This window comes from Anser brachyrhynchus (genome assembly GCF_964034855.1).
Source record: "Anser brachyrhynchus genome assembly, chromosome: 27".
NCBI lineage: Eukaryota > Metazoa > Chordata > Aves > Anseriformes > Anatidae > Anser > Anser brachyrhynchus.
In genome coordinates this window covers 3727336-3754617 of record NC_137720.1, presented here as the reverse complement: position 1 = coordinate 3754617, position 27282 = coordinate 3727336, and the positions used below count along the sequence as shown (strand labels likewise).

Below are 27282 nucleotides of genomic sequence, written 5' to 3'. Positions count from 1 at the left end.
ATAAATAACTCGGGCACGGCGGCGGCTGGGGGGGCTCGCCGGTGACAAATGGGCCTCGGCCCGCTCGCCTCCCTCCAGCAAAATGCCTGAGTAAACAGATAAGCCGCTGCAATCTCCCTTGAAGGTCAGAGCGCTGCGGTGCGGCCGGACGCCTGCCACGGGGTGCCGCAGGGGGGAGGCAGGTCGGGAGCAGGGGGCTTTGGGCATCGCTCGAGAGCCCTGGGGCTGCAGGGTCCTGAGCTCTGCTTCGGGCTTTGCTGGGTGATCCGGAGCCGGTGGCTTTATTTCTCTGTCTCTTGGTGCCCGACGTGTCGGGATCCTCGAGCGGAGGGATGAGACGCCTTGCGCTTGGCTTGCACGGGGGAGCCAGGCTGCTTTCCTACAAGAAGCAGCATCCAGGAAGCATTACACACTTACAGCAGGGCCATAACCCTTCCTACAGCCCGAGGAAAGGGATCGGGGCTGGTTTCTGGCCACCGGGATCACGGGGGCTGCGTAAGGGAGGCCGTGCGGCTGCGCTGAGGAAGGCGGCGTTGCCCCACCTGGGCAGGACCTGCTCGCGGCCGGCCTGGGATCCGTCACCGACACCTTCCCCGCATCGTCGCGGGGGCGTGCGCCCGCGTTAGGCTAACCGAAAGGCAGGGGCTGGCAGGTTTTCTGAGCCCTCTCTATGCTTGGCACGGTAATGAGGTGAGTTACTGGTGTCAGCTGGAGGTAAAGCTTTGATGTGCCTGCGGAGAACCTGGTCACCTCTTCCTCTGCTTTGCAAAGTTATTTGGGTGAGCGGTGACCTGCCCTGCTTCCCACGGAGGTTCTCCTCCCAAGACCCCAAGGGAAGGAGCCCGGTCCCAGCTCTCTGGGGCTTTTTGTGCCCTCGCAGGAGGGGAATGGGCTGGGGTTGGGGTTGGGAACCCACGTGCCACTGGGTGCTCTCGATGCCCGATTCCTGCGGCGGTAAAGCAAGCATCTCCATGCCATCGCCACCTCCTCACCGCGTCCCCTGTGGTGGCCTCGGCGTGCCTGGATGGGGAAGGCATGGTGGGAGCAGGTCAGTCGGGTGGCAGAGGGTTTGGGGACGGGAGGCATTTGGGGAAGGCTTTCAGAGCTGGAATGGGGAGCCCGGCAGGGTGATGCCACCCCGAGCTCCCCAGGAGGTGACGCGTCTCTCCTCTCCGCAGGTCCCCGTGTCCGTGGCCATGATGTCCCCGCAGATGATCACCCCGCAGCAGATGCAGCAGATCCTCTCCCCGCCCCAGCTCCAGGCCCTCCTGCAGCAGCAGCAGGCGATAATGCTGCAGCAGGTAACGCTGCTCCCGCCCCGGCTGGGCATCGCCCGGGTCCTCCCAAAACATTTCTCTTCCCCTTGAGTGCTGGAGGTCAGCCGGCACAGGCAGAGGGTCCGGGCCCCTTCCTCCCGGGGCTCCCGTGTTCCCTCTGTGTTTCCTTGGAGATCCCCAGGGTGTCCAGCACCAAGGGCTGAAGGGAGATGTGCGTGCTGATGGTGCGCAGTCGGATGCAATTCGGGATTTCAGAGCACACAAAGGGGCCAGTTTGGGGCTGGCCGGTTCCTGGGGAGGGCTGGGAGTTGGGGTGGATGCTGGAGAACTCCCCGCGGGTCAGGATCCAGACCTGGGTTTGCCCCTCACGGCGTTCCCCAGCGCCCCGCGTCAAAGGAGCGGGGAGGGAAGCAAAGGGAGGCCAGGAAAAAAAAAAAAAAAACAACCCCAACCTCCGAAACAAAGCAGGGCTGCTTGGGTAAACACCTCCCGCTGGCGGGAGAGAGGGAAGGAGAAATCCCACAAGCATCCTCCACACCCTTCCTCCTGCCTCCAGTACCTGTTTACTCCAAACAGGCTGATAAGGACTCAAGGTTGGCCCCAGGGAAAGAACAAAGGGTAAACACTACCCTGGGTGGGTCCTTCTCCGAGCCTCTTTGGAGCCGGATAAAGAAACACGTTTGACTGCAAATTAAACAACCCAGGCCGGAATAGCTCGCATTCTCCACCAGCAGAAAACCAAACATCACACCTCTCACCCCTGACCCAATGTTCCCGCAGCCTCGCTCGACCATGTTGCAGAGCCCCGGCTTTGATTGGCTTTCGGGTAAACACCGAGCCTTTCCAAACCTGTTCGCCGACAGAAAAAGCAAAGTTGCTGCTGTCAGCGCTGTCAGCCCCGAGCTGATAAAGGCTTCCCGGCATCCAAAGGGGCATTCCTGAGCCGCCGCCGTCGCCCCTGCGCGGGGCGAGGGCCGCCCGCCTGCGCTGACCTCCCCGTGCCTCCGGCCCCTCCTGCGCGCAGCAAATCCATCAGCAGGAGTTTATTTTGGGGCCGGGGCGAGAGCATCCCCCGTGATAACGGGGCCTGGGACCCTCCCTGGTGGCTTGCTGTGGGATGTGGTCCTGTTTTCCCGGCTCGGAAGATGGGGTGCTGCCAGGACGTGGGGTGGCTGCGCTGCGCGAGCCAGGGCCGGGTGCCCCAAGGTCCCCCCCGTGCCCGCAGAGCCTGCAGAGGGGATTGGGCAACGTCTGTGCTGCTGCTCGTGGGGGTGCACCAGGCAAAGCAGGTGAAGTGCCCACCAGGAGCCCCCCCTAGTTCTGCAGCACTTTCTGTGGGGTGTTTGGGGCATCTCTCCCTAAAAAAACCTGCTGCAAAGGAACTGCTCGCCTCCTCGTCTCTGCCCCGTCAGATAACCCCCCCCAGAGCAGCTGGAAAATCCCCGGGGTGCACGTTCCTCATTTCAGCTCGGGCTTGGGACCCCCTCAGTGGGTGACGGACAAGGTGGAGGCTCCCAAACCGGTGGCACCAGGCAGGGTAAAACGCACGGCAGGTTGGGGATTGCTGCTCTTTGGGGGATTTTATTTGCTGTGGGGATCTGGAGTGCTTGGGAGGCTCTTGGAGTGGGCTCCCAGGTTTTGGGATGGCCTCGGAGAGGTGCTTTTCCTCTGAACTCGAAGCCAGGAGCTGATGGGAGGTGGTGTAGGTCCTTGCACAGGGCTTGAAGCAAAGCCCCGGGAGCTGGTGGGAATGGGGTGGCACCGGGAATGGGGTGGCACTGGGAATGGGGTGGCACCGAGCACGGGGAGCTGAGCCGGTGTTCCTGCTGCTGATCCGTCCCGCTCTCTCTCCTCCCTCTCTCCCTCCCAGTTGCAGGAATACTACAAGAAGCAACAGGAGCAGCTTCACCTGCAGCTATTGACACAACAGCAAGCTGGAAAGCAGCAGCCCAAAGAGGTGAGCTCACGCAGATGGGTGCTGGGCCCAGCCTCCGGCTGCCATCAGATCTGGCTGCGAATAAAAGGGGGACCAGCAGCAAAACAACGAGGCGTGTGCGGATCCTGGCAGCCAGCTGGGAGCCGACAGGGGATGTCCAGGGGGACGCGGGGCATGGTATCATCCCCCCGGGACACGGGGGGACCCCCCAAATGCTCCTTGCAGGGTGAGGGCAGAGCGGGCTCTCGGCACGGCTTGGGTCGGGCGGCGCAGTCCTGATTTAACCAGCGCGGCAGCACCCTGGCAGGTAGGCAGGCAGGGCTGGTCAGGTAGGAACCCAAAACAAGGCTTTTCGTGCCAGGAAAGGCGGTTCTGACGAAGCCAAGGCCCTGTGTGAAATCGCAGCGTTTCCAGCAAAGAGGTTTTCTGGAGGGAGAGGCTCAGGCGGGGGCTGGCGGCAGCGCGCAGCGAGCGGTCGGCGGCACTGTGCCGTGCTGGGCCCTTGGCTGGGGAGGGAATTTGGGGATATGGGAGCGTTTATGCTACCAGGATCACATCAATCTTGTATAATAACTCCATTCCCACAACAGGGTTTACCGTCCCTTCCCGTAGTAGCACACTCAGAGCACTCTTCCCCTGGGCCCACTTTTGGGGATGCGCTAGCACGGCGGTTTGGGGTTAGCCCTGACCAGCAGCAGTCAGACATCACCTCTCTTTTTTTTTTCCCTTCCCAAACCCCCAGATATTTTCACCCCTCTCCTCCCCGATCAATGCACGTGGTGCTGCGAGGGGGGGTTGGCATGGTGCGTGGTGCTGTGCCTCCAGCATCGCTGTGGGGCCATCCCTCGGCTCCTTCCTTGCCCCCTGGTGCAGGGGGACGTGGACCCGAGCTGCTCAGCCCTCGTCTCTAGCTCAGCGTCGGCATGTGATGGTGCTGGGGCTGTGTGTTGCAACCTCATCTCCTGGAAAACCTCCCCGATTTAAGCGAATTGCGTTAAAAAAAATAAATAAATCCCAGTTGGCTTTGAGGAAGAAAGCGCCGAAGCCCGCGCACGGCTTCAGGCTGCAGCTTGCCTTTGGGCAGCTGCAGAAGGGCTCGAGAGCGGAGCGCACGCGTCGGCGCGGGGCGAGCGGGGAGCTCGAGCGCCTCGGGGTCGTGCTGGCGCCCACTCGAGCTTTCAATAGGCTTTGACCCGGGCTTTCATTGCGGGCTGTTGCCGTATTTACGCAGTGTGCGCGGGGTCAGGCTTTATCGGAGCCATCTCCAGGAGCTGGAGGAGCTGCTTGCGCTCCAGGAACGGGGGAGGCATAAATCTGGGCTTCCTCAAGGACTTCCCTCTTGGCCGGGGCGATGTTAGATTGCAGCAACCGGCTAGGAGGTAATTAAGCTCCTCCAAAGGGCTCGCTGAGCGGGCTCCCGGTTTGAAAAGCACGTGTTTGGATGAAACGGTACAGGGGAAGCAAGAAATTTATCTGCTGAGAAAGTGTCGGAGCGGGCTGGGGGGGAGAAGGGGCACAAGGGGGTGCTGCTGAAGGGGTGTGTGTCCGGCTCCCCGCACCCTGGAAAAACAGCTAGGGGTCCCCAGGGTGCCAGCCACGGCATCTCCCCTCCCCATAAAACAAAGCCAAGGAGGCAAAGTGGCAAAGTATCCTCCAGACACCTTCGAACTGCTCGCGAGAGGAGAGTGCAGTGCGGAAAGCAGCCCTGGCCCCAAGCAGGGAGCTCTCCCTGGCTCTGGGCAGGCGGATCGGCCCCGGGGGGGCTGCGGCGAGCCCCGTAAAGCGGGGTCAGCTTCCCCCTTGTGGGTTCGCCCGGCTGCTATTAATAAAGCCTGCATCTGGCAGCAGCGCGCGCCTGCTGGGAGCGGCGATGCCGTCGCTTCCCCCGACGGCGCAGGGGATCGCTGGCGTGTCTGGGATGCCGCCGCAGAGCCGCTCTTGGCCGGCATCGGCTCCTTCATGGAAATCCACGGCGGTATTTAATTACAGGCCGCCGCGAGGTTTGTAAACCAGGCGCGCTCTGCTTTCTCTCTTCTGATTTCGAGGGCTCGCCTCGGTGTGACTGGAAGGCGGCGGCTCGGCTCGGAGCGCTGCGGGGGGAGCAGCAGGTGGGCACGGCGTTGTGCCGGGAGCCGGTGGCAGCCTCTGGAGGAGCAGCAGCTCAGATCTCCCCGGCAGGAGCCCCCGCGGGGAAAGGGGGGAGCAGGAAAAGCAGGAGAGCAGAGGATGGAAGCGTGTCGGGAAGCGCCTGTCGGCAGCATCCTGGCTGGGGGGCTGCAGGGGGGTGCTCGGCGTGTGCGGGTGGTGGGAGCTGTGCCACACCAGGGAGGCTCGGGGCGAGCAGGGCAACAGGCTGGGACATCAGGGGGACCGATCGGTGCGTCCCACCAGGACGGGGCACAGCTGTGGCACGTCCCAGCCACCCCATAGCCTTTTACCACATCGCTTTGGAAGGGTGAAGGCGCAGCCCCGGCAGCACCCTGGGTGCCGGGGGGGCGAGGAGCTGCATCGCAGCGCTGGGACGGCTCCGTGCTGTCCCTTAACCTCGTGGCAGAGGGCTGCCGAGCAGCTGCCCTCCCGCTTTTCCCTTTTTTCTCCCCAAGCCCAGCTTGCTTCCAGCAGAACCGGGTGCGGGCACCCACCTCTCCCCGCTGCTGCCAGCTGCGCGGGGTCCCCGCGTGCTCCCAGGGGAGGGGGCTGCCCCTCTCCCCCCCCCAGCTCCAGCAGCGCCCCCCGAGTCCGGCGGGGCCGGGGAGGGGGGCGGCGGGGGGCTGCCTGCCGCCTGACCTCGGCGTCAGCTTAATGAACTGCTCCTGTCAGTCCCCAGTGTCACGCCGAAAGTCCTCTTGATGTGCTCATAAATCAAAGTGACGGCGCCTCTTGCCCCGGTAGCTGCACCCACTCAGCTGCGTCTAATGTAAACGGAGCGCGGGGAAAAAAAACGGGCCCGGAGCCCCCACCCCGCGCTGGGGGGAGTCGCTGGCATCGGGGGGGGACACTTTGGGGCCAAAGGCCCTAACGAGGAGCCGTCCTAATGAGGATGGGTGACTGCTTTCTGTGCGTTTTGGGGTTTTTATCCGCTAAGCTCCGCGGCTCGCCGCTTCTCCCTGCCCTGCGCCCTGACCCCCAGCAGCTGGGGTGGCCCCCCAGGAGGGCTGGGGGAGAGGAGCCGGTGGTGCCAGGCTCAGCACCCGTCAGGGAAAGCGGGCTGGGGGGTGGAATTCAGGCTCTGCCTTCTCCGGAGCAAACCCGTGACCTCGCTGCTTGGCTTTTTTTCCTAAAAATAGAGCTAGGATCTAGGATGCTCCCGTGCGTGGTGGTCGCTGTTTGGGCAGGATTTGGCCCTCAGGCTCGAGCCGTTATAACGCAGCCGGGCTCGGGGCTTTGCTCGTGGTCAAACTGCAAGCCTTGATGCCAGGGCTTGCCCTGCAGCCCTTCGGGCAGGTGAACAGGGTCTGCTCCTGCACCCCCACGTGGCTGAAGCACCCGTGGTCCTCAGGGACCCCTTGCTGTCGGGTGCCTTGGACGGGTCCCCTTCATCCCCAGCATGCTCGGCGGGTTTGAGCCCATCATTTTTTTGTCCCCACCGTGTCACAGATCCTCCGTGGGGACTGGCAGAGCGGCTCCTGCAGAGAGCAGTGGGCCGTAGTGTGGGTGAACCCCGATTTTTCCATCCCTGGAGCTCTGTGCTTAGCTCCCGGGCTTGTATTCCCACTCTGGTCCCCGTGCTCATGGTCTTGCAGAGCTGCAAGGATGCACACGTGGATTTAAAGCCGTGCAAAGGCGCAGAACCACGCGTGGGTCCCCCCATGGCCCTGGGGTGCTGTGGCTCCACCAGCAGCCGCCACAGCTCGGGGACACCGCGCCGGGGAGCCCCGCGGGCAGGCAGTGTGCCCCGGGGATCCTAATGACTTCATCCGTCCCAATTTCCCCCTGCTTCCAGCCGGGAAGTGCTGTGAATGAGGCAGTGTTCGGGGAGCCCGGGCTTGCCCAGGGCCGCCGGGGAGGGTGGTGGCAGAGTGGGATGAGAGGAGGAAGAGCTCCGGCTCCGGTTTGCAGCGAGGGCAGGGCTTGCTGGGGCACATGTGTGTGTCCGTCCTGGGGACGCACGTGTGTGTGTCCGTCCTGGGACACGCAGCCCTGGCCCTGCTTCCTTCCCCATGTCACTTATGGCCCTACGGGGTCATGGTCTCCGGGCATCCTCCCGGCTCCTCATCACTCGGGCTTTTGCAGGGTTTTCTTTTCTCCGAGCAGAACTGGCTTGGATCTGTGTGCCTCCATCTTCAGAGGAGCACGGCTGGGGGGAGAATGGAGAGGAGCCGGTCCTGGAAATGGCTTCTGGGGGTGGCTGCAGGGCAGGGAGGTTGGGGCATCCCTCGGAGGCTCAGAAACCAGATTTCAATGCTCTGTGCCCCACTGAGGACTCGCAGTCGTGCCTGACATCATGACCCACAGGGGATTTGCAGGGCAGTGCCTGGAGCCTGTCCTTGCTCCATTTCAGAGCTGAGGCCGAGCATCAGCAGCGTCTGTAGGGTGCGGGGACCGGGGCTGTGCCTGGTGGCTGGGCTCAGGGATCATTGCACCCAGCGGGAACAGGCTGGGGGTGCCACGGGACCCCCGTGCACCGGGCAGGGGACTCGGGGCCTGAACCCCACGACGCTCAGACCCAGCCAGGAGCAGGAAGAAATGACATCTGGCTGGGGAGAGCTGCGTGAATGGGAATAAGGGCAGCACGTTGGCACGGGGGCTTTGATTTCCGAGCAGGGCCCCATCCTGCTCGCCCCCCTCCCCGGGCTCCCATGGAGATGCAGGGCAGGGCTGGAGCTGGGGGAGGTCAGCGCGCTGCTGCCAGCCCGGCTCCTCGCAACCTGCAAACAACGTCTGAGCAAACAGAGGGGTTCAAGGGGTTACCGAGCCGCCTGCCCCGCTAATGAGGCCGGCCGAGCCCGGGGCAGCTCCCCTCTCGTGGCCGGCTCGGATTAGCAGCTGCCTTTCCCCATCCCTAATTGAATTCTCTCCCCTTCAGTTAATTCTCATGGATTTCTCGCTGCCTCCCCAGAGACCCGTCCTGCCTAACAAGTTTAGGGCCGGTTATGCCGGGCAGAGCACGGCTGGCTCCCCCTGGGAGGGTGGGAGAGCCCCCCCGGGATGCTCGGGGCCGTGCCCCCCATGTGTGGGGACAGCGGGGCTGGCGCCCGTGGGCCGGGAGCGCTGGGCTCCTGCTCCCCTGCGGCGCCTGTTATGTGCCTCCCTCCCCCAAACAGGGGCTCGTAATAATCATTTTGGGTAAATAGGGATTGTTTCCGTGCTTGAAGAAGGGCGTTGTACATCCGGGTAGCGTTAGGATGCATTTTGGGAGCTGGAGCCCCCCTCTCGCTCGGCGATGCCCCGTGGCCGAGCCCCGGTGTGCGGGCACCGTGCATCTCGCGAGCGGAGCCGGGTCTCGGCGCGCTGAGCAAACACCCAGCTCCGCTCACTCCCTCTCTTTTCAATGCCTTTTTTTTTTTTTTTTTTTTTTTCCCTTTTCCTTTTCTTCCCCTCCTCTTCCGATAGATCAAAGCCTCTGCCTGCCTTGGCCGCGAGCTGAGCGCGGGCAGGATGATGGAGGCGCGCGGCCGCGGCGCGCACCGCCGGCACCGGCAGCCCGTGCAGCCGTGCCCCTTGCTCCCCGCCAGGCCCCCCCTGCCATGCCGGCCCTAACGGGGTTTTCTTTTCCTCCCTTTTGTCTCCCAGCAGCCGTTAGGGAATAAGCAGCTGGCGTTCCAGCAGCAGCTCCTGCAGATGCAGCAGCTCCAGCAGCAGCACCTGTTAAACCTGCAGCGCCAGGGGCTGGTGAGCCTCCCGCCCGGCCAGGGCACCGTGCCCCTGCAGACCCTTCCCCAAGGTAAGGCACGGGGCTGGGGGGGCACCGGGGGACGCCCCCGCGGCTGCAGCTTTTCTCCCAAAAAGTGGCGAGGGGTGGGTGCAGCAGCAAGGCCGGGAGCGGTGCCGAGGAGCGGTGCTGGCTTTGTTGCTTCTCCTAACCCAAAAGTTTGGGGTTTGAGGGTGGTGAGGGCTCCTCGGCGGGGCTGGGGGGGGTCCCGTCGGGTCCTGAGCGAGCCCAGCACGTGGGTGCTCCCATCCTCTGTCCCCCTGCCGCTGATGGCCCTGTTTTCTCCTGTTCTCCCCCCCAAGCCGTGTGCCCCTCGGACCTCCAGCAGCTCTGGAAGGAGGTCACGGCCGCCCAGCCCGTCGAGGACAGCATTAAACAAGAGGGGCTCGACCTCACCACCAACACCTCCAACTCTACCTCGTTTTCGGCCGCCAAGGTCTCGCCTCCCATTTCCCACCACCCTCTGCCCAATGGGCAGAGCACCATGCACACGCCGAGAAGGGACAGGTAGAGCCGAGCTCCGGCCCCTCGGGCTTTTATCCCCCCGCCAAGAGCCATCCCCGGGGAGGCTGCAGGGCCTCACGGTGCCTGGGGAAGGTCTCGAGGGCTGGCCCCACGCATGGAAATCCCTGAGCCCCCCCGGCTTCCCCTCCTGACGGGGCTCTTCCCACTTTTGGGGCTCTTCCCTCTTTTTTTTTGCAGCTCTTCCCACGAAGAGACCCCCGGCTCTCACCCGCTCTACGGCCACGGAGAGTGCAAGTGGCCCGGCTGCGAAACCCTCTGTGAGGACTTGGGACAGTTTGTCAAGTAAGTGCTGCCGTTTTTTGGGGCGAGAAGGGGACAGCCAAGCTCACAGGGTCGTCCCCAGGCACCCCAGCACGGGGGGAGGCCCTAAAAATAGGTGCGGCCCCCCAGGCCTGGGTGTCCAAAAGGGAGAAAAACCCGTGTAAAAAGGGGAGAACATGCCAGGCCTCGATGCTGGAGGAGAAAAGACCCCGGCAGGAGGCGAGGGGGGCTGGCGGCTCCCTCCTGGGGGGCAGAACAGGGGGAGGAAGAGGAGGGGAGGAAGCAGATGGCAGCGCGGCAGCCGCTGACACCGCTCGCTCGTGGGCCCCGCCGCTGACTGATTAACTCGGCTGTCGAAGAGCCCTCTGCCAGCGTCAGGGTCAAACAAATTGTTTTCACGCTTCGTCAGAGGTTTACTTAATTAGTTCATTTGCAATTAGATCTCTTTGTAGCCGGGATTTTTAGCAAAGACATCAGAAGGAAGTGACGGGCTCGCTGCTTTCCCCCCTCCTCTCCGCTGTCTGCTCCGCGTGCTGCCGAGGCGAGAGGCACAGGGCAGGCCCCAGGCTCTGCCTCGGCCACGTTTTGGGTTTTTTTGGGAAAAACGTTTTGGGTTTTTGGGTCTCGGGCACGGCAGAGGCGGCTCGGACCGCGGCAGCGTCCCCGTTCCCAGGGACAGAGCCAGGGCAGAGCCCTGTGAGGAGGAAGAGGAAGAGGAGGAGGAGGTGTGGAGGCAGCAGGGGGAGGCTGAAGGAGGTGTGAAGGAGGCCAGGGGCAGCTCGGCGTTGCCTGGTGGCTGTGGAGTGAGTTCGTGAGCCAGGTTCATGTGGGCTCCTTCCTCTGACTCACCGGGTGAACCTCGATAAGGCAGCGCCGTGGCTCTCGGGGCATGTTTGCGCGGGGCAGATGAGTAACCTCCGGTTTGGAAATTTGGAGACCGGCGCTGGGGCTGCCAGGGGTTGTCCAGGGCTGGGTGGCGGTGCCAGCAGAGCCCTGCCGTGCCCCCGGGGGCCTGAGGGTGCCTGCACCCCGCCTGCAAAGCTTCCTGCCCCCCGAAACGCGGCCGGTGCTCGTGCGCCGAGCCGAGGCTGGAGGACAGACTTCCCCGCGGGCAGCCTGCCCTGGAAGCACTCGTGAGGTGTTTCTGCCCCCTCTCTGCGAATGCGAGCGTGTGTCCGGGTGTGGGACAGGCAGGCAGAAAGCTCCAGCTCCAAAGGCTCAGCACGGCCCCAGCGAGGAGCTCGCCTTGAGCCAAGGGACCCAGCGCTGGGTGGCCTCCACGGCACGGCGGAGAGGCAGCGCGGGGAGAGAGAGCACGTCCCTGGAGCTCTGATTTATTAAAACCTGTGGATATCCGTGGGAGATGTCTCCGTTCCTGCACATCCGAGGCTCTGGGGGTGGTTTTCTGCTTGGACAAACGGCCGTGCCTCGGGCCCGCAGTGCAGGAAGGCAGGAGCGAGCGCTGCGGAGCACCGCGGGCTTGGCAGCTGGGCCCGGTTACCTAACTTGTTTCTGCAAGTTGGGGCTGGAAGCCTCTCGCAAACGGCCCGGTGAGCCTCCCGCTGCTGGCTTCCGCATCCGAAACGAGGGGCGATGCCCTTTGGGCGCCTTTTCCAGGGGATGTCACGGCAAAATTATCTTGGTCTTGGCCTTGCTTGGGAGTGGAGAGCATCAGGAGGGGCCCGGCTGCCTCCGGCTGCTACCAGGAGAAGGAAGGGGTGGCAAAGACCAAACATCCCCGCGTTTAATAAACACGAATTGCACGGTAAACATAAGGCACTGAAGTGGTAGGATGAGGAGCAACCTGGAAATGTCACCTCCTGCCTTCGGGGCTTTCCTTTGAGGGCGTAAACAAGTCTCCATAATGCTGCCTTTGTGCTGGAAACCTGCTCCTCAGGTCCCGTGGGTGCTGCTGGCTGCCTCCTGCCAGTGGCAGGGCTTCTCGAGGAGTTTCAAGCTCCCAAAGACCTCGGGTGCTGGCCCCAGGTCGGCAGGGCTGCCGTGGGCATTGCTCACCTCCGAACCTCCTCTCGAAGGCGAGCTGTGCCTGCAGCAACCCCAAAATAGGGAGGTGGGGAGGAGGCACGCTGGGGTGCCTCCGTGCCTCAGTTTCCCTCCTGCTTGTCAGTTTTTGGGGCATCCCCAGCACAGGCAGCAGCTCGTGGGTGTGCGGGGAAGGGGAAGGCATCCCCGGGCGCTGCTGCGGGGCGGTTTGCAGGTCGGGGCTGATCCCAGGTGCGGCCGCAGCGTGATGTTGGGGGGGAGGCACGTTTGTGGCCCGCACAGGCGTAAAACCCCCGTGTTCTCCTCCCCAGACACCTCAACACAGAACACGCACTCGATGACCGAAGCACGGCCCAGTGTCGAGTTCAGATGCAAGTGGTACAGCAGCTGGAAATCCAGGTGGGTGCTGCCAGAGCCTCCAGGGCCGGGCGTTTAAAGGCAATCTCTGCGTGCCAGGTCTTGGCTGCTCTCTGCAGGAGGGGAGCAGCCAGGTCAGGTCCCTCTAGCAAGGCAAGCAGCCAGCCCTGGTGTCACAGGGCTCGTTTTAAGCATCCCTCCCAAACAGTGACATAGTCTTGGCTGGTCCCATGGTGGTCTTGGTGGGCATCAAGGCATGGAGACCCTCAAACTGCTCCCCCCTCACTACCAGCATCCCTGCACGATTATATTGGTGGTGGAGGAAGGGATGAGCCAGCCCTCCTGCCCAAAGCACCCTGAATTCCTTCTGGGGGTACAGGGAGATGCCGAAGTCCTATAAGCCACGTCCTCCTTGTTTGTGGCGCTGGCGCACGCTGCAGGATGAGCGCCCGTGCCCCCAGCCCTGTGCCTGCCTCCCTGCCAGAGCCAGGGGGCTGCTGGAAATCAGGCCGCTTGCTGAGGTGCCTGAGCGTGGTCTTTGGAGCCTGACTTTGGGGTGCTATTTCTGGAAAAAGCGGTTCTTGAAATAGCGCTTTCCCCACCACCTCCGGCTCCCCAAAGTGCCGTGCGTAAATCACTTAGTAGAGACGGGGGGAGACGGAATGGGAGGAAACGGAGGTTTCAGAGGTTTTTTATCGTGAGGTTTGGAAGCTGTGAAGGATGCTGGAGGGCTGGACAGGGCTCTGCACGTTGTCCCTGCCTCGGGTGGCTCACGAAGCCCCCGCTGGTGTGGGGGGGTTAAAAGGGGGGGGCACACACATGGACCGGTGTTCTCACTTCTATCCTGGCTGCCCCTGCCCTGTCTGGGCTCCTGTATTTGAGGGCAGCCACAGGGCTCGGAGCAGTTTGTGCCCATCAGAGCGGGCACGACACGGGCTGTGAAGCTGGGGGGGGACACGCAGCAAAGCCCCCAGCCCCCTCCTCCCCCTTGCCAGGGGGGCTGCAGAGCCGCCCGCGCGGTGCCGTGCGCTCGCATCCTCTTCCCCAGCACTCGCTGAAGCACGAGGTTGAAAGCAATTACCGGGGCTTAAAGAGGGGAGGGAAAAAAAAAAAAAATACCTGAAGGGCTCGCAGAAAGCTGCGCAGAGGAGAGAGAGGAGAACCTGCCACCAGAGCTACCAATTATAAAGTTTTCAGCGCGGAGCTCCCGCTGTGTCGGCGGAGGGCGTCTGCATCACGAGGGGCGAGCTGTCAGCTCTAATGAGCACTGCGACAGCGCGAAGGCATCAGAGCTGCTCCAAACTTGCAGCAAACTCTGCTCCGGCTCCTGCCTTTAACCCCTTCCTCACCCGGCCACGATGCCTTGATCGGGAGCGGGGGACAAGGGGGGGGGGTGCGGGGGGGGCGCGGGTTTGAGGGGGCGCAGCGGGAAGGGGAGGTGACGGGAAGGGAGCGGGTGTCAGGTCCCATCTCCTCGGCCGAGCTCAAAATCCCTCCTGGTGCCACGGCGAATATTTCACCCTTCCCCGCGCCGTGGGGAGAGTAAACAGGCGGGGGGGGGACACACAATTAAAGCGATGTCGCCCGTCCGGGTGGATGGATGGATGGATGGATGGATGGACGGATGGACGGGGGGATGGATGGGTGGGTGGGCACGCAGGGTGCTGAACAGGAGGCTGCGGGGACCCAAGGGAACGGAGGGGGCACCTGTCCTGCCCCCCCAGCTGGCACGAGGGGTGGCAGGGACGAGAGCTCCTGGGGAGGACAGGGAGGGACAGACAGACAGACAGGACGGGGATGTGCTGACGGATCACCCTGCAATGGCTCCGTTTCACAACAGATTTTTCATCCGGCTGCGCACGCGGAGCTGGAGCAGCAGCGGCCCCCCCCACACCCCCCCACGGCACAGGAGCTCCCCGCTGGGGGCTTGGAGGGGGGCTCAGCATCAGGCAGGAGGTGGCAGAGGGGGGGCTCTGGTGGCTCACAGCCATGTGCAGGGACACTGGAGGATGCTGCCTGCCCAAAGCAGGGCTTGGGGGCTTGGGCAGGCAAGGGGGGCACCCCCAGGACCCCTCCCGGCACCGCCTAACCACCTCCCTCTGCTGCTTGCCTCCCTCAGCTGGCGAAGGAGAGCGAGCGCCTCCAAGCAATGATGGCTCACCTTCACATGAGACCTTCAGAGCCAAAGCCTTTCAGCCAACCTGTAAGCCTGCGTTCCCCTTCCTGTGCCCGTGTCCCCCCCCTATAACTCCCCCCACGGCTGCCCCTTCATCTGAGGTTGCGTTGTGTCCCTGTCCTGTGGTTGTGTCCCCATCCCGCGTCTGTGTCCCCATCCCACGGCTGTGTCCCCAAACCGTGATTGCATCCCAATCCTGTGGCTGCATCCCCATCCCGTGGCTTCATCCCCATCCCACAGCTGTGTCTCCATCCTACGGCTGCATCCCCGTCCCATAGCTGTATCCCCGTCCCACAGCTGTGTCCCCATCCCGTGGTATCATCCCCATCCCACAGCTCCGTCCCCATCCCTCAGTTGTCTCACACCCCCACCAAGCCGCCCTGCTCCGCGTTGTGAGCCCGCTCCTGGCGCACGGGGGGGCTCCCGCAGCCCACCCAGCCCCGCGCCCACCCCTGCCCGCCCCGTGCCGGTGCCCAGCCGCTCTCCCCTCCCGCAGCTGAACCTGGTCTCGAGTGCCACCCTCTCCAAGAGCACTTCGGACACATTCCCCGACGGTTTACCTCATCCCCCCACCTCCGCCACGGCGCCCATCACCCCGCTGCGGCAGGGCCCCTCCGTCATCAGCTCTTCCACTTTACACAACGTGGGGCCCATCCGCAGGAGGAACTCGGAGAAGTTCTGCACCCCAATATCCTCAGGTGAGCATCGTGACGGGGCCGCGGGGACCAGCACCCTCCCCGGGGCAGCCCCCGGGTCCGATAGCGGGGCCCTTCACCCTTCCCGTGTCCCCTTTTTGTCCTCCCCCCGCAGAGCTTGCACAGAATCACGAATTTTACAAAAACGCCGACGTCCGGCCGCCCTTCACGTATGCCTCGCTCATCCGGCAGGTGAGTGCTTCCCTGCGCCGTGTTGGTTCAGCTCCTGGTCCTAAAACCTTACCGGGGGCAAGCTGCCCTCTCCCTGCCTTCTTGGTACGGGGGGGAGCCGAGAGCTGTCCCCGGGGAACCCCCCCCCCGAACCCCAATTCCTGCCCCTGGGCGCGCTCGGGCTGTGCGAGTGATGCTCTCGTCTCCCCTCTGCGGTTCCCCAGGCCATCCTGGAGACCCCCGACAGGCAGCTAACGTTGAATGAAATCTACAACTGGTTCACGCGGATGTTCGCCTACTTCAGGAGGAACACGGCCACCTGGAAGGTGAGCGCAGCCCCGCTCGGGCACAGGGCTCACACCTCCCTGCGCGGGGTGGCCAGGTCCCCTGCGCTGCCTGCTGCACCCATTTCTGCAGGGGCAACGCTGTGCTCAAGGACCGGTTTGTTGCACAGCTCTGAAATGGTGTAGAAAATTATTTTACGGAGAAATTCGAGCGTTTTTGCACCCCGAAATCCATCCCTGGACTCCGGGGAGGCTTGGTCCCTGTGGTGGGATCCGTCCCAGCCCGTGAAGGGCCGCGCCGTAGGAAGCAGCGGCTTTTTGCAGGTTAAGGAGCTGGGGGGGGGGGGAGCAGAGCCAGCACGTCTCAGCGCCAGGAGAAGGGTAGAGAGAGAAGAGCGAGGCACTCGAAATAGCAAATAAGGTTAATGATAACCCGGGGGCTGGCGTCACGCAGCAAACGGCAGCTGGCGAAAGGCAGCGGCCGGGGCTCGGGGACAGGGACGCGGGCGCTCATCCGCGGTGCTGAGCGAGGGGTGGGTGGGACGGGACCGGCAGCAGGACCCCAGCGGGTGCCTTTCCCCCCTGGAGCTTCAGCTGCCCCGTCCGGGTTTTTGGGGCCGTATGGAGCAGGGAGGGAGCCGGGGGGGGGCCCTTGGCCCCATTGCCCCTCTTCGAGGACCCGCGGGGTGCTGGAGGGTGCGGGCACCCCTGAGCATCCCGGGGCAGGGTGCTGGGGGCGGTTTGGGCACTGAGGCGTGGTGCAACTGCTCTGGGTTAGTGCACGGGGATCGTGCAGCTTGCTGGTTATTCAGAAATCACCAAATCGGAGAGAAGTGAAAAAAACGTGTTGCAGATGAAAGGGGTTATTGGGAGAAGAGGAGTTATTGCCCCGACCGGGGAGATTTATTTATTGTCTCCTGCGGCACCGCTCAGGGTAACGCGAAGCAAAGCGACTAAAACTTAGATAATTAAAAAAAAAAAAAGAGCAAACAGAGTTGAGGAGGAGGAATTGGGCATTCCGGAGCCCAGGGTCCCCGTGCGTTGCTCCTGAAGAGCAGAGCTGACGGGAGCGGGAGCGTGGGTCTCGGCGCCAAAGTTGGGGTGAAAAAGGAGCGTTTGGGCTCCAAAGGCCACCGGCTCGCCCAGCTCACCCCGAGCACCTCGGCGGCCGCTGCCGGCCCTCGCCGAGCCCCGTGGCAGCCTGGAGTCCCCCTCACGGCGCGCGGGCAGCACTGCAAGCCGAGCCCAGCTGCAGGAGCTGCACCGTGTCCCTGCCGTGCCCGGGGTCCTGCGACCCCCCCGAGCCCCTGCAGCCGGCCCCGGTTTGGGGACAGGACGGGAAGGGCTGGGCACAGTGTGTGGGGCCGGTAGGATATGTCCCGTTGCCCCCAGGACAGTGTCTGGCCGTGGGGCAGAGCAGGGACCCACGGGTCCCTCTGGTGCAGCCCTGTCCTTGCTCCGTGCCTCGGTTTCCCCATCTGTGCCGTGAAATAACGCTGGCTGAGGACGCCTTTTTCCTTCCCTTTTAATAAGTAAAAGGAAGAAGTTTGGGGTTTTTTATTTCTCCGCGGCACCCTGCGTTACCCAGACCGCAAGGGCCGAGCTGGTCTCCGAGAGGGGCTGCCCCCAGCCCGTGTGTTTCCCTTTTTGCTTTGTTTTTTCCTGTTCCGCCACCAGAAGGGACGGCAGGGGATTCAGAAAGGCCCGGGGGTGGCCCATTCCCCTCGCAGCTTTCCGTGCCCAAGGCCAGGTTCCTTTTGAAGGAGGGGGATGCGCAGGAAAAAGACATATTTCCTCTCCCCAGAAAATCCCCATTTCGGCTCCTCCCTCGTCTCCCACCTTCGCTGCCCACCCGGGATGAGGCAGGGGATGGGGGGGGGACCCCGTCCCTACAGTGGGGGGGGTCCTGGGGGGATGCCCAGCGCTGCGTGGCGGGGGGAACGGGGCCGGGGCCATAAAGCAAACATCATTAGGGAAGGCAAAGATGAGAAGCAAACAGAGCAGCCGAGTCTGGCACTAAACAAACACCCTGAGAAAATACAAAAGCCACGGGAAAACCAGGCAGGAGCACGCTCCCCCCCCCCCCCGTGTCACCTGCCCGGGGTGTCCTGAGCTTCGGTGGCACTTCGGTGACATCCGCCGCCTGCCGGTGCCACCTGCGGTGTCCCCTGGGCCACGGGGGGGCTGCCCCTGTGGTCTGGGGGCCACCGTTGCTGCAGGGGACAGACAGGGAGGGTGTAATTTTTCAAGCCCCGGGTGCCAGCAGTGATTTTATCTCCACCTCTGCCCTTGCAGACCGGGACACGACGATGCCTCGGTGGAGCTGGGGTCTCCGGGGGCAGGGGGGGGGACAGAGGAGGGGACATCGGCGCTGCCTTTAATCAGCTTTGTTTGGACGGGGAGCCCCCTGCGTGCACAGGAAGGAGGAAGGGGACCGTGGGGCAGGATCCGGCCCCGGCGGGGGGAGGAAGTCCTGTGTTTGCTCGCCCCGGCATGGGGGTTCAAGGGCAGCGGCCAGATCCTGGCCCCGGCGCTGGGATCTGGGGGGTCTGCGGCAGGGTGGGGGCGCAGGGACGGGACACGGCTGCGGGTGGGGGGGCTGGGTGCCGAGTCCTCACCTCGGCTCTGGCCCGAAAGCATTTTTTTTTTGGGTTCCCTTTGGGATTTTCAGCTCCATCCGTTTGTCTCGGGGTGACGGCAGCTTGAGGAGGAGAGCTGCCCCGATGCGGGGCACGGCCCGAACCCGGGGAGAGCAGCGGTGGCAGCAGGATGGCACCGGGGGACCCGGCTCTGCCCCACACCGAGCATCCCCCGCGGGGCCGGGCTGGCTGCTGGCCGCGGCACGGTGGCACGGCCGGGGCCACCGGTGGCCACCGCGACCACGGGGACACAGAGTCAGTGGACAGAAGGATGGAGGACTAGGGAAGGAGCCGAGCTTTGTTTTTGTCCTTAAATGAGAAAGAAAAAGGGGGGACAGTGCAATCGGGTGAGTTTCCGGGAACTCGAGCACTTCCCAGCACGGGGGGGGTTCGGTCCTGGTGGCTCCTCTCGCCTTGTTGTGTTGGCCGGCTCCTTTGTTTATACAGCCCCCGTCCGACCTTTTAAATTGCTGTTAATGTTTTAGCGTAACGAATTAGTCTCTCATCACGAATCAGGACTCGAAATAAAAAAAAAAAAAAAAGAAAGAAAAAAAAAAAACCCTCCGAGGCCAACTTCCTGAAATTGGGGTCATTCTCATTTGCAAGGCAGAGAATCTGAGAACCTTAATGCAAGGAAATTTATTCAAAGGCAGAGCCCCGGCGTGATTAGGCCCTTTGTAATTATAGCTCGGAGAGATTCCACTCCAGCCTCCTGCCTCCCTCATGGATTAGCAAGTGAGTCGGAAAAATACACAGGATTTAATTAGAGGCAAATTAAAATTGGTAATGAAATAGGGGCAGTAGCAAATGGCAGGGAGTTGGAAGGGGAAAAGGGAGCTGGTATCTCTCGGGGCTGCGCTGTCTGCCTACGTGTGCGTCTCTTTATTTTACATTTAGAAATGTAAAGATGGTCGACGTAAAGAAGAAAGGGAGGGAAAGGACCAAAAAAAAAAAAAAAAAAAGGGAGGGTGGGGGGAAAAGAAAAGAAAGGAGAAGATCAGCCGGCTTCGCTCAGCATCTCCAAGCAAGCTGCAGCGCAGACGGTGGCCGTGCCCCGGGGTCCTTGCTGCCGTGACGTGTCCCTTGTCCTTGTCCCTTGTCCCTTCTTCCTCGGCGCCCGGCATCTGGCCAGGGCTAACAAAACGGGGCCGTGGCTCGTGTTTGGCTCAGGACCTCAGCTCCTAAAACCCTCTGGGTGCTCACAGGACGAGAAAGTGTTGGCAGCAGCCCCAGGTGGCTTTGCAGAGCATTTGGCTGTCGCCAAGTTGCAGGTGGCCGTGGTGGCACCCGCAGGGGCTGGGGGAGGACGAGGAGGAAGAGGAGGAGGTGGCGGGGTGTGGGCGGCGGGGCACAGGCCGTGCTGCGAGCTCTGACACCTCCTGCACCCGCAGAACGCCGTCCGCCACAACCTGAGCCTGCACAAGTGCTTCGTGCGCGTGGAGAACGTCAAGGGAGCCGTGTGGACCGTCGACGAGCACGAGTACCAAAAGCGAAGGCCACCAAAGATGACGGGGTGGGTGTGGGGTTGTGGGTCCCCCCCCCGGCGGGGCAGAGCTCGTGCCCCCCTCTGCTGCCGAGCCGGCACGTCTCGGGGCCAGGAGCGCTCAGACGGGCATCGGTCCGCTTTCTGTCTTTTGCAGGAGTCCGACTTTAGTCAAAAACATGATTTCAGGACTCGGTTACGGAGCACTTAATGCAAGTTACCAGGTGAGGATGCTCTGCCCCGGGAGCATGCAGCCAGCTGTGCCCCACTAGCAATTGCACCCCATTTGCCCATCTCGGTTGCAAAAAACCCTGTTACCCTGGTCCCATCCTGGCAGAAATACCGGAGCGCTAAGCCTCTGCTGCTCCGTAGCAATCCCATTCGGGGCGATTTACCCCCTTGCCCCCATTTGCCCCTTGCCCGGGCCGCCCCTCGAGCCGCTTTCTGTTGCAGGCTGCGCTGGCGGAGAGCAGCTTCCCTCTGCTGAACAGCCCCACCATGATCAACACCAGCTCCGCCAGCGGGATGCTGCACGTGGGCCACGACGACGTGAGCAGCACGGTGGAGCAGGTCAACAGCAACGGCAGCAACAGCCCGCGCCTGTCCCCGCAGCAGTACAGGTCCGCCGGGGCGCTGGGGGGACGAGGGACACTCACGTCCCCGCTGGGTGCCAGGGGATGAAGGGTTTGGGGTTGAAGCGTGGTGGTGGTGCGGGGTTGGGGGGTTTGGGAGCTGCTCGTTGCCTCCTGTGGTTTGTGTCCCCCCCGGCAAGGGGCAGCAGGAGCCTGTCCCCGAGGCTGAAGGCTTTCAGCCCCCACTCTCCTCCCTCCCAGCAGCCACCCAGTGCACGTGAAGGAAGAACCAGCCGAGGCCGAGGACGACAGCAGGCCCGTCTCGCTCCTGGCCACCACCAACCAGAATGTGACGATCGCCGACGACAGGGACCTGGAGGAGGAGCTGCCGGTGGAAGACTTGTCCTAAGGACCCCTTCCTCCCGCCCGAGGGGCGAGCGCGTCCCACCCTGTCCCTCCTGGAGACACAAAGCCACGGCTCCCACCTCCCCAAGGTGACCTCCGGCGCCGACCCGTTTCTTCAAGGCACTTCCACAAAGCAAAAGGGTTTCCAAAAGGGTTTCCTCGGGGCAAGCTGTCGCTGCCGGCGCGTCCCTCCCGCTCCCCGCTGCCCCGGCGGCTGACAGGTCCCCGGCGCGGGGGACGTGCAGCGAAAACAAGAAACAAAGACCCCAGAGGTGAACTTTGTCTCCCTTCCTCCCTTGGTTAGTAACTGGCGAACGAGGATGGTAGGTTGTTTCTGTCCGAAATTGTCCCTCCTTCCCTCCCCGCGGTCCGAGGAAGGCTCCTCCGTCCCCTGGCCGCGTGGCGGGGGCCGACACGACGCAGCTCCAGGACGTCCCCTGCGCACCCCGTGTGCCACCCTCTGCCATCAAGCACCCCGAGGAGGCCCGAGCCCGCTCTCGAGCCTCCTTCCCCGGCGGGTTTTGCACTAGGAGGACCCGTGGACCCTCCCCCTCCAGCCAGCTTTGGGGGAAGAATCCGCAGAAACGGGGCCGAGCCCCCTGCCGCAGCTTTACGCCGCCGTCCTGCGCCTTGCGTTGGGGAAGGCCGAGGAGCAGCGTCGGTGGGACCCTGCGTGTGCCACCTGGCTCGTGTCACCCCGTGGTCACCACCGCCAGGCCACCAACCCCTGCGTGCCATCCTCCCCGAGCCCTCCGGTCCCCAGCACCACTGGGGGCCCGTGGCATCCCGATGACGATGACCGCCCCCGGCCGGGCAGCAAGGACAAAACTCCGGCTCCTCCTCGGTGCCGGGTGCAGCGGGCGGCTCGCCCAGCCCAAACCACGCTGCGAAAGGCTGAGATGGTCTCCAGAGCGAGTTCGGCTTCAGGGAATGGCTCCCGCACCCTCCTTGCGCCCGGTGCCTCCTCGGAAGCCGTGCCGGGTTCTCCGGGGGGGGCTGTGGTCCTGCAGGACCCCCACGGAGGAGGCTGGCGTGCAGAATCCAGCTGGGAAACCCCAGCCGGGGCTCGGGCCGGGTGCCCAAGGGTCCTGGTGCCCCATGGGTCCTGGGACGATGCGCACCGTGGGTGAGATGGGTGCTCAGCGCCGTGCCCGCAGGAGCCCGGGCTCTCCCCGTTCCTCCATTTCGCCCCTTTCCGTTCTCCTTTTGTGCGTGTTGAGCATCTGCGTCCCGGTGGGAAGATACCAAAAGATGTCCAGAGCCAGAAGGGCCGTAGTTCAGGTGACCAGAAGGTGTTGATGCCAAAAAGAAATGTTAATAATAACGAGAACGACACAACCAAACACCCCTCTTCTCCCTGCTCTTTCTTTCTCTGGTGGCGATGGGGGTACCCGGGGCCGGGCTGTGCCCCCCCCCAGGGCCCCGTGCTGGCCTTGGGGACCAGCACCCCCCCTCTCCGCCCGGGGGGTGCTCGGCCGGGCTGCGGGCTGTGTTTTGGAGAGGGACGTGACTGTCGGTGCCACCTGGCTCCAGTATTTCTGTAGGGTCAGACTGTTTTCCTCTGCTGTGGGGCATAAAAGTGCACGGCAGCAAGCAGGGGGTGGGAGCTGGAGCCCCCAGAGCGGTCCTGGTCCCCCCCCCCAGGTCTTTTTGCCCGCTCTCTGCCTGCAAACCTCAGAGCAGGCAGAGCCGGGGCTGCGCGGGGCATCCTGGTAGCGTGGTGTGGGGACGCGCTCTGGCACTGGGGGGCCAGGTCCTTGCCCCCCTGCAGGTTCTGGGGGGGGGGAGCCTGGTGCCGCAGGAGCTGCGGTTTGGGTTGGAAATGGGGCACGCAGCTGTGGGTGCTGGGCAGGGGGCCCTCGGCACAGCAGCAGGAGGGAGGGCCAGGACCAGCAAGGAGGGGGGGAGCGCTTGTTTGCCCCCCCCGCGTCACCTCCGTGATGTTCCCAAGGTGCTAAGTGACCCTGCAGCGTGCGCCCCCGGGGTGCACCCCTAATTGGGATCACCCCGACCTCTCCTCTCTGCCCACTGCAGCCTCAGCACCGGGCGGCTGCAGAGATGGGGGGGTTACCCCGTGACCCCCCCCACACCACCCAGGGGATGCCAAGACCCAGGGGCTCACCCCGCTGGGGACCGCTACGGGGGGTCCCCAGCATCCCCCTCCACTGCTTCCTTTGCCCGGCACCAAATCCCTTAAAAAATGAGACGAAACAAACAAAAAAGCTGCAAAACCTCTCCGCAGCTCGCCGTGGCGCGCCGGCCTTCGCTAGGTGTCTCCACTCTCCCCCTGTTTCTCCCTGCGCCAGCAGCCCCGCTCGCTCCATCGCCGCTGCCAAAATCGCAGGCGCACAACCCAAATTTCAGCCTCCCTGCTCGCCGACCCCGGTCCCCACCAGAGAGGGGCCAAGCCTGGGGGTATTTTCCTCGCTCCCTTTTTTTCTTTTCTCGCTCTTTTTTTTTTTTTTTTCCCAGCTTTTGGATTTTTAAGTTATTGTTTTAGCCGAGTTTACAGCCACCGCGTTGCTGCCCTGCCCCGCGGGAGCACGGAGGGGTGGGTGGGCGCCTCTGCGGCATTTCGTGCCCCCAGCCCACCCCCTCCCAGACCCTCACCCATCGCAGCTCTGACGGCCCCGAGTGTTTCACCCCCGGCGGGACTCCCTGCATCGATCCGGACCGTTATCCTCCCATCTTAGGGGGATTTTTTTTTTGCTTTATCCATAGAAATGCTGGGGGTCCTTCCCCCCTCTCCCACCCCTCCATCCCCTTTGCTGGACTTTTCGGCGTTGCTGCTGTAGGGGATGCGGGGAGCAGCGGGGTCCTGGTCCCAGCCCTATGGGGCCGGGGGCACCCAGCCCTGCCGTGGGGGTGCCAGGCAGGACGGGGGTGCCCAAACACAGGGTCCCCCCCCCAGCCACCCCCGGAGCCATTTTGCTGGTGGCTCCTGCCCGGCATGCATCCAGCTGCAGGCTTTGCATGGGTTCAAAGCGCCCCTCCCCGTTTAGGCTGGGTGTTTTGGTAGCTGCCCCAAATTCTTTTTCTTTTACCAAGCTCCTTCCCCTCTTTGGATTTAATTTGTTAGCAGCTCTGCAACCCCATTTTCTTGCATAAGGCTGGGCAAACCCAAGCGCGGTCCACGCATGAAGCGCGCCCGGCACTGGCGAGCCCTCCAGCACCCGCCACGGTTCCCGCCCGGGCTGTGGATTTTATTTTTTTACCTTTTCCAGCGGTACAGACCCCAAAATTCCCCCTCAGAGCCGGGGCGAGCCGCCTGCCTGCGGGCTCCACGCCGGCACCCCCGGACCCCTCCGCGCCGTTTAGGTTGTTAGCCGCGGTCCCGGCTCACAAGAGCACTATATATATATATTATATATATATGAAAGTAAATATATAAATATAAAGGAGTTCTGTTTTTAGGGTTTTGGTTTTTGTTTTTTGTTTTTTTTTAAACATGCACAGATTTGGAAAGTCACGTGGCTCCAAGTCATGCCTCTTCCCCGGCCGAAATGGGAATCGCGATCGGGGATTTGAGGCGAAACGCGCCCGCTTGGATACTCAGGGGTGAATTGGTTTCGTTCCCGTGCCCCCCCACCCCCCCCCGGCCGCTCCTGCAGGGTCACGTCCACACAAAGGTACAGAGCCCCCGGCCCCCCCCCTGCCCGCCCCCGCCGCCTTTAGGCGCGTTTTATTTTTGCCGGTTTGAATTTGTACCAAATTCTGCTCGTCTTACCTCAAACACGCGCCTGGCGCACGGGGAGGGGAGAGAAGGAAGGATCAAGGACCAAACGCAACGTGTGGCAGAGTTGTACGTCTGTATATACTGAGATATATATATACTGGGTTGAAACCTTACGACCGCGGACTGTTCGCTTTTTATTTGGGATTTTTTTTTTGTTCCGTTTGCTGCCGCTTTCCCTCGCGGGGCGTTGCTGAGCGGGGCGGTGTGGGCACTTCTCTGTAAGTAAAGGCATTCTGCTGGCATCTCTCACTGGTGTCCGGAAGGAATCACTCCGTTTTCTGTGTCGGCCTTTTTTTTTTTTTTAATTTTATTTTAATGATTTATTTTTATTTTATTTTTTTTTGCAGGATAGCTAGAATTGGTAGAGCCGGGGCGGGGAAGGGAGCCCAGGGCAGGGGCCGGGGTGCTGCCGGGAGGGGAGCCCCAACTGCATTAAACCAAAGGGTTTCTTTGCTTTGTTTACATGACCGTCCCGCGCCACCGCCTAGGAGAAAAAGCCCTAAATCTAGGTTTTTGTCCTGGAAAAGTTGTGCGTGGTGGGGAACGGGGCCAGAACCGGGGGTTTGGGGACCCCCCGAGCCCCAGTGCCGGGCTGCAAAACCCCTTCATGGGCACGGGGCCGCGCTTGGTGCAGCCCAGGAGGGGCGAGGGGACGCGGGGAGAGCGGGGGGTCCCGGCGCTGCCCCCACCCCGTTGGGCTGGGAAGCACCGTGCCCGCCGCCTCCTTTTCCTTTTTCTCCCCCATTTTTTTTTTTTGCCCCCGTCCTCCTCCTCGGCGCCGGGTGGGACGGCGACCCCGTGGAGGGGGCCGGGGACGCCGAGGGCTGGGGCCGGAGGGGAGGCGGAGGGGGGGGGACGTGTATAAAGCCCCCTTCCCCTCCCGCCGCCGCCTCCCTCGTGCTGTATAAAGGAAATAGCATTGCTGTGTATTTGTACTCCGAACTTCCGTGTGTCTGCTTTGGCAGACGGTAAACCCTTGTACAGTAGGTCTAGCTGCATGTAATCTGTATGGACAACGGCATTATAAAATGCAATAAAAGAAATTACCTATCACGCTGCGGTGCTGCCTGCCTTTGTCACGGTCATTGGGAAATTTGGCGTTTTTCATCCCCGTGGGCTCCTCCGCAGCGAGGGAAGGAGCAAGGGAAGGGGATCGGCTTGCTCTGGTCTTTGCTGCCTGGCTTTGGGGCTGCAGCAGCCCTCGGATTTTTAAGTTACTGTTTTAATCCCCCCTGTCTGTGGGTGCAGTCATCGTGAGCTGCTGAAAACAGAGGAATTTGTGGTTCCCAGCCCAAGCTGGCTCGGGAATTCTCTGCAGGTTCAAGCCGATGGGATGGGGATGGGGATGGCGATGGGGATGGGATGGGATGGGATGGGGATGGATGGGATGGGATGGGATGGGATGGGATGGGATGGGATGGGATGGGATGGGATGGGATGGGATGGGATGGGATGGGATGGGATGGGATGGGATGGGATGGGATGGGATGGGATGGGATGAAGCAGCAGTGGCCCCAGGGAAGGCACAGCTCAGACAGGAGTGGTGTCCCTCCTCTTCCTCACCCCATGCACCAACCAGCCCCTGCTCCATCCTGCTGGTACAGGAAGGGTTTTTCCAAAGGCTGGGAAGGAGGCGAGTGGTCGGATGGTTGCTGGAGTTACCCTGCAACAGGAAATCTGCCAGTAACAAAACCCAACAAAAAACCAATAATTAAGAAGTTAACAACTGGTAAGTAAGGGCTGTTGCCTCTGCCCTTAGGAAATTTTCTCCTACCCTTGTTTTTCTTAAAGACCAGTTCTGCACCGAAGCACCTCCACCAGCACGTTTAGTAGCTGCACGTGCTTGGTTTTTGGAGGCTTTTTGAACTCGGCAGCAGCAGCGGGCACCCACCACCCACCCACCCCACAGCCCCCAACATTCCCCCATGCTGGGGGCACCCGGGACCGACCAGGGGGGGACACGGAGCCGGGTTTGTCCCGACACCGAGCAAGGAGCAGCTCTCACACCTCGGCACCCGCGGCTGGAGGAGCAGAGGCTGTTTTTTTTTTTTTTGAAAGCTTTCGGCACGCATCTCCGAAACGAGGGCCAGATGTGCAGCCTCGGGATCTGCCCTTTCCAAAACGGAGCGGCAGCGGGGAGATTTTGGCACCGCCACCGGGGAATCGACTTCACAGGGAACCCAGGCTTTGCCACCAGGAGCTTTAGGCCATCGTATTTATTTTTTTCTCCCTGAATCTCCTTGCTCCTTGCTGCAGCACCAGGGGGGACAGGGATGGGGCTGGGAGCAGGTTTTGGCCACCGCTGTGGCCCCCGGCCGGCTCGCAGCCCCCCGCTCCGCAGCGCAGTGAGATGGCTCGCTCCCATCTGCGTCTAGACCCTGCCAATATTAATAGACTGCTATATCCCCTTTCCCTCCGCTGCTCCGTCTCGGCCAAACTTCCTTAATCTTTTTTCCAGTGGCACTTTTCCAGGGCTCTTTGAACCGCAGCCAGCTCGCCGGTGTCTTCCTGGGGCGCGCTGAACGTGCCTGTGCCAACAGGACCCCCGCCCCCCCCGGCCCCGAGCCAGCACCCATGGGTGCAGGAGCCACGCAGAGACCCCGACCCCATCCTCAACTCCCACGGCGCATGGGGCTCGGCACGGGCTGCGGATCGCTGGGGGGAGCATGTGGCTTTGATTGATTTAACACTTGAAGAAAGAGCTCCTAGCTTTTCAAGCAGAAAGTTTTTTTTCCCCCCTTTTTTTTTTTCTTGTTTTGTGCGTGTTGTTTTGTTTTCCTTTGCTAGGAACATGAAAGCTGGCTCGGTTTGATTGCTAAACCAGTGTATGGCTGGGGGAAGAGACTGGGAGCAGCCACTCCAGTCCGAAGCGACCCCCTTTGCTCTGCT

The 27282-nt window shown here is 62.6% G+C and overlaps 1 protein-coding gene across 11 annotated transcripts in view; it reads left to right on the top strand.

The window, feature by feature from the left end:
• The window catches only part of FOXP4 (forkhead box P4), a 62871-nt gene extending 37425 nt beyond the window's left edge, over positions 1 to 25446 (top strand). For 6 of the 11 annotated variants that reach the window (XM_080569592.1, XM_080569585.1, XM_080569582.1 and 3 more), the window contains 14 exons: positions 1179 to 1301; positions 3148 to 3234; positions 8947 to 9097; positions 9388 to 9592; positions 9788 to 9892; positions 12187 to 12274; positions 14352 to 14435; positions 14905 to 15106; positions 15219 to 15295; positions 15499 to 15600; positions 19589 to 19710; positions 19838 to 19904; positions 20134 to 20300; positions 20514 to 25446. In XM_080569592.1, the coding sequence (XP_080425718.1) occupies positions 1179 to 1301; positions 3148 to 3234; positions 8947 to 9097; positions 9388 to 9592; positions 9788 to 9892; positions 12187 to 12274; positions 14352 to 14435; positions 14905 to 15106; positions 15219 to 15295; positions 15499 to 15600; positions 19589 to 19710; positions 19838 to 19904; positions 20134 to 20300; positions 20514 to 20661 (1728 nt within the window). In that variant the 3' untranslated portion in view covers positions 20662 to 25446. The remainder of the gene's footprint in view (positions 1 to 1178; positions 1302 to 3147; positions 3235 to 8946; positions 9098 to 9387; positions 9593 to 9787; positions 9893 to 12186; positions 12275 to 14351; positions 14436 to 14904; positions 15107 to 15218; positions 15296 to 15498; positions 15601 to 19588; positions 19711 to 19837; positions 19905 to 20133; positions 20301 to 20513) is intronic. The other 5 variants (XM_080569584.1, XM_080569591.1, XM_080569583.1 and 2 more) reach the window with 3 other exon arrangements.
• The last annotated feature ends 1836 nt before the right edge of the window (positions 25447 to 27282 follow it).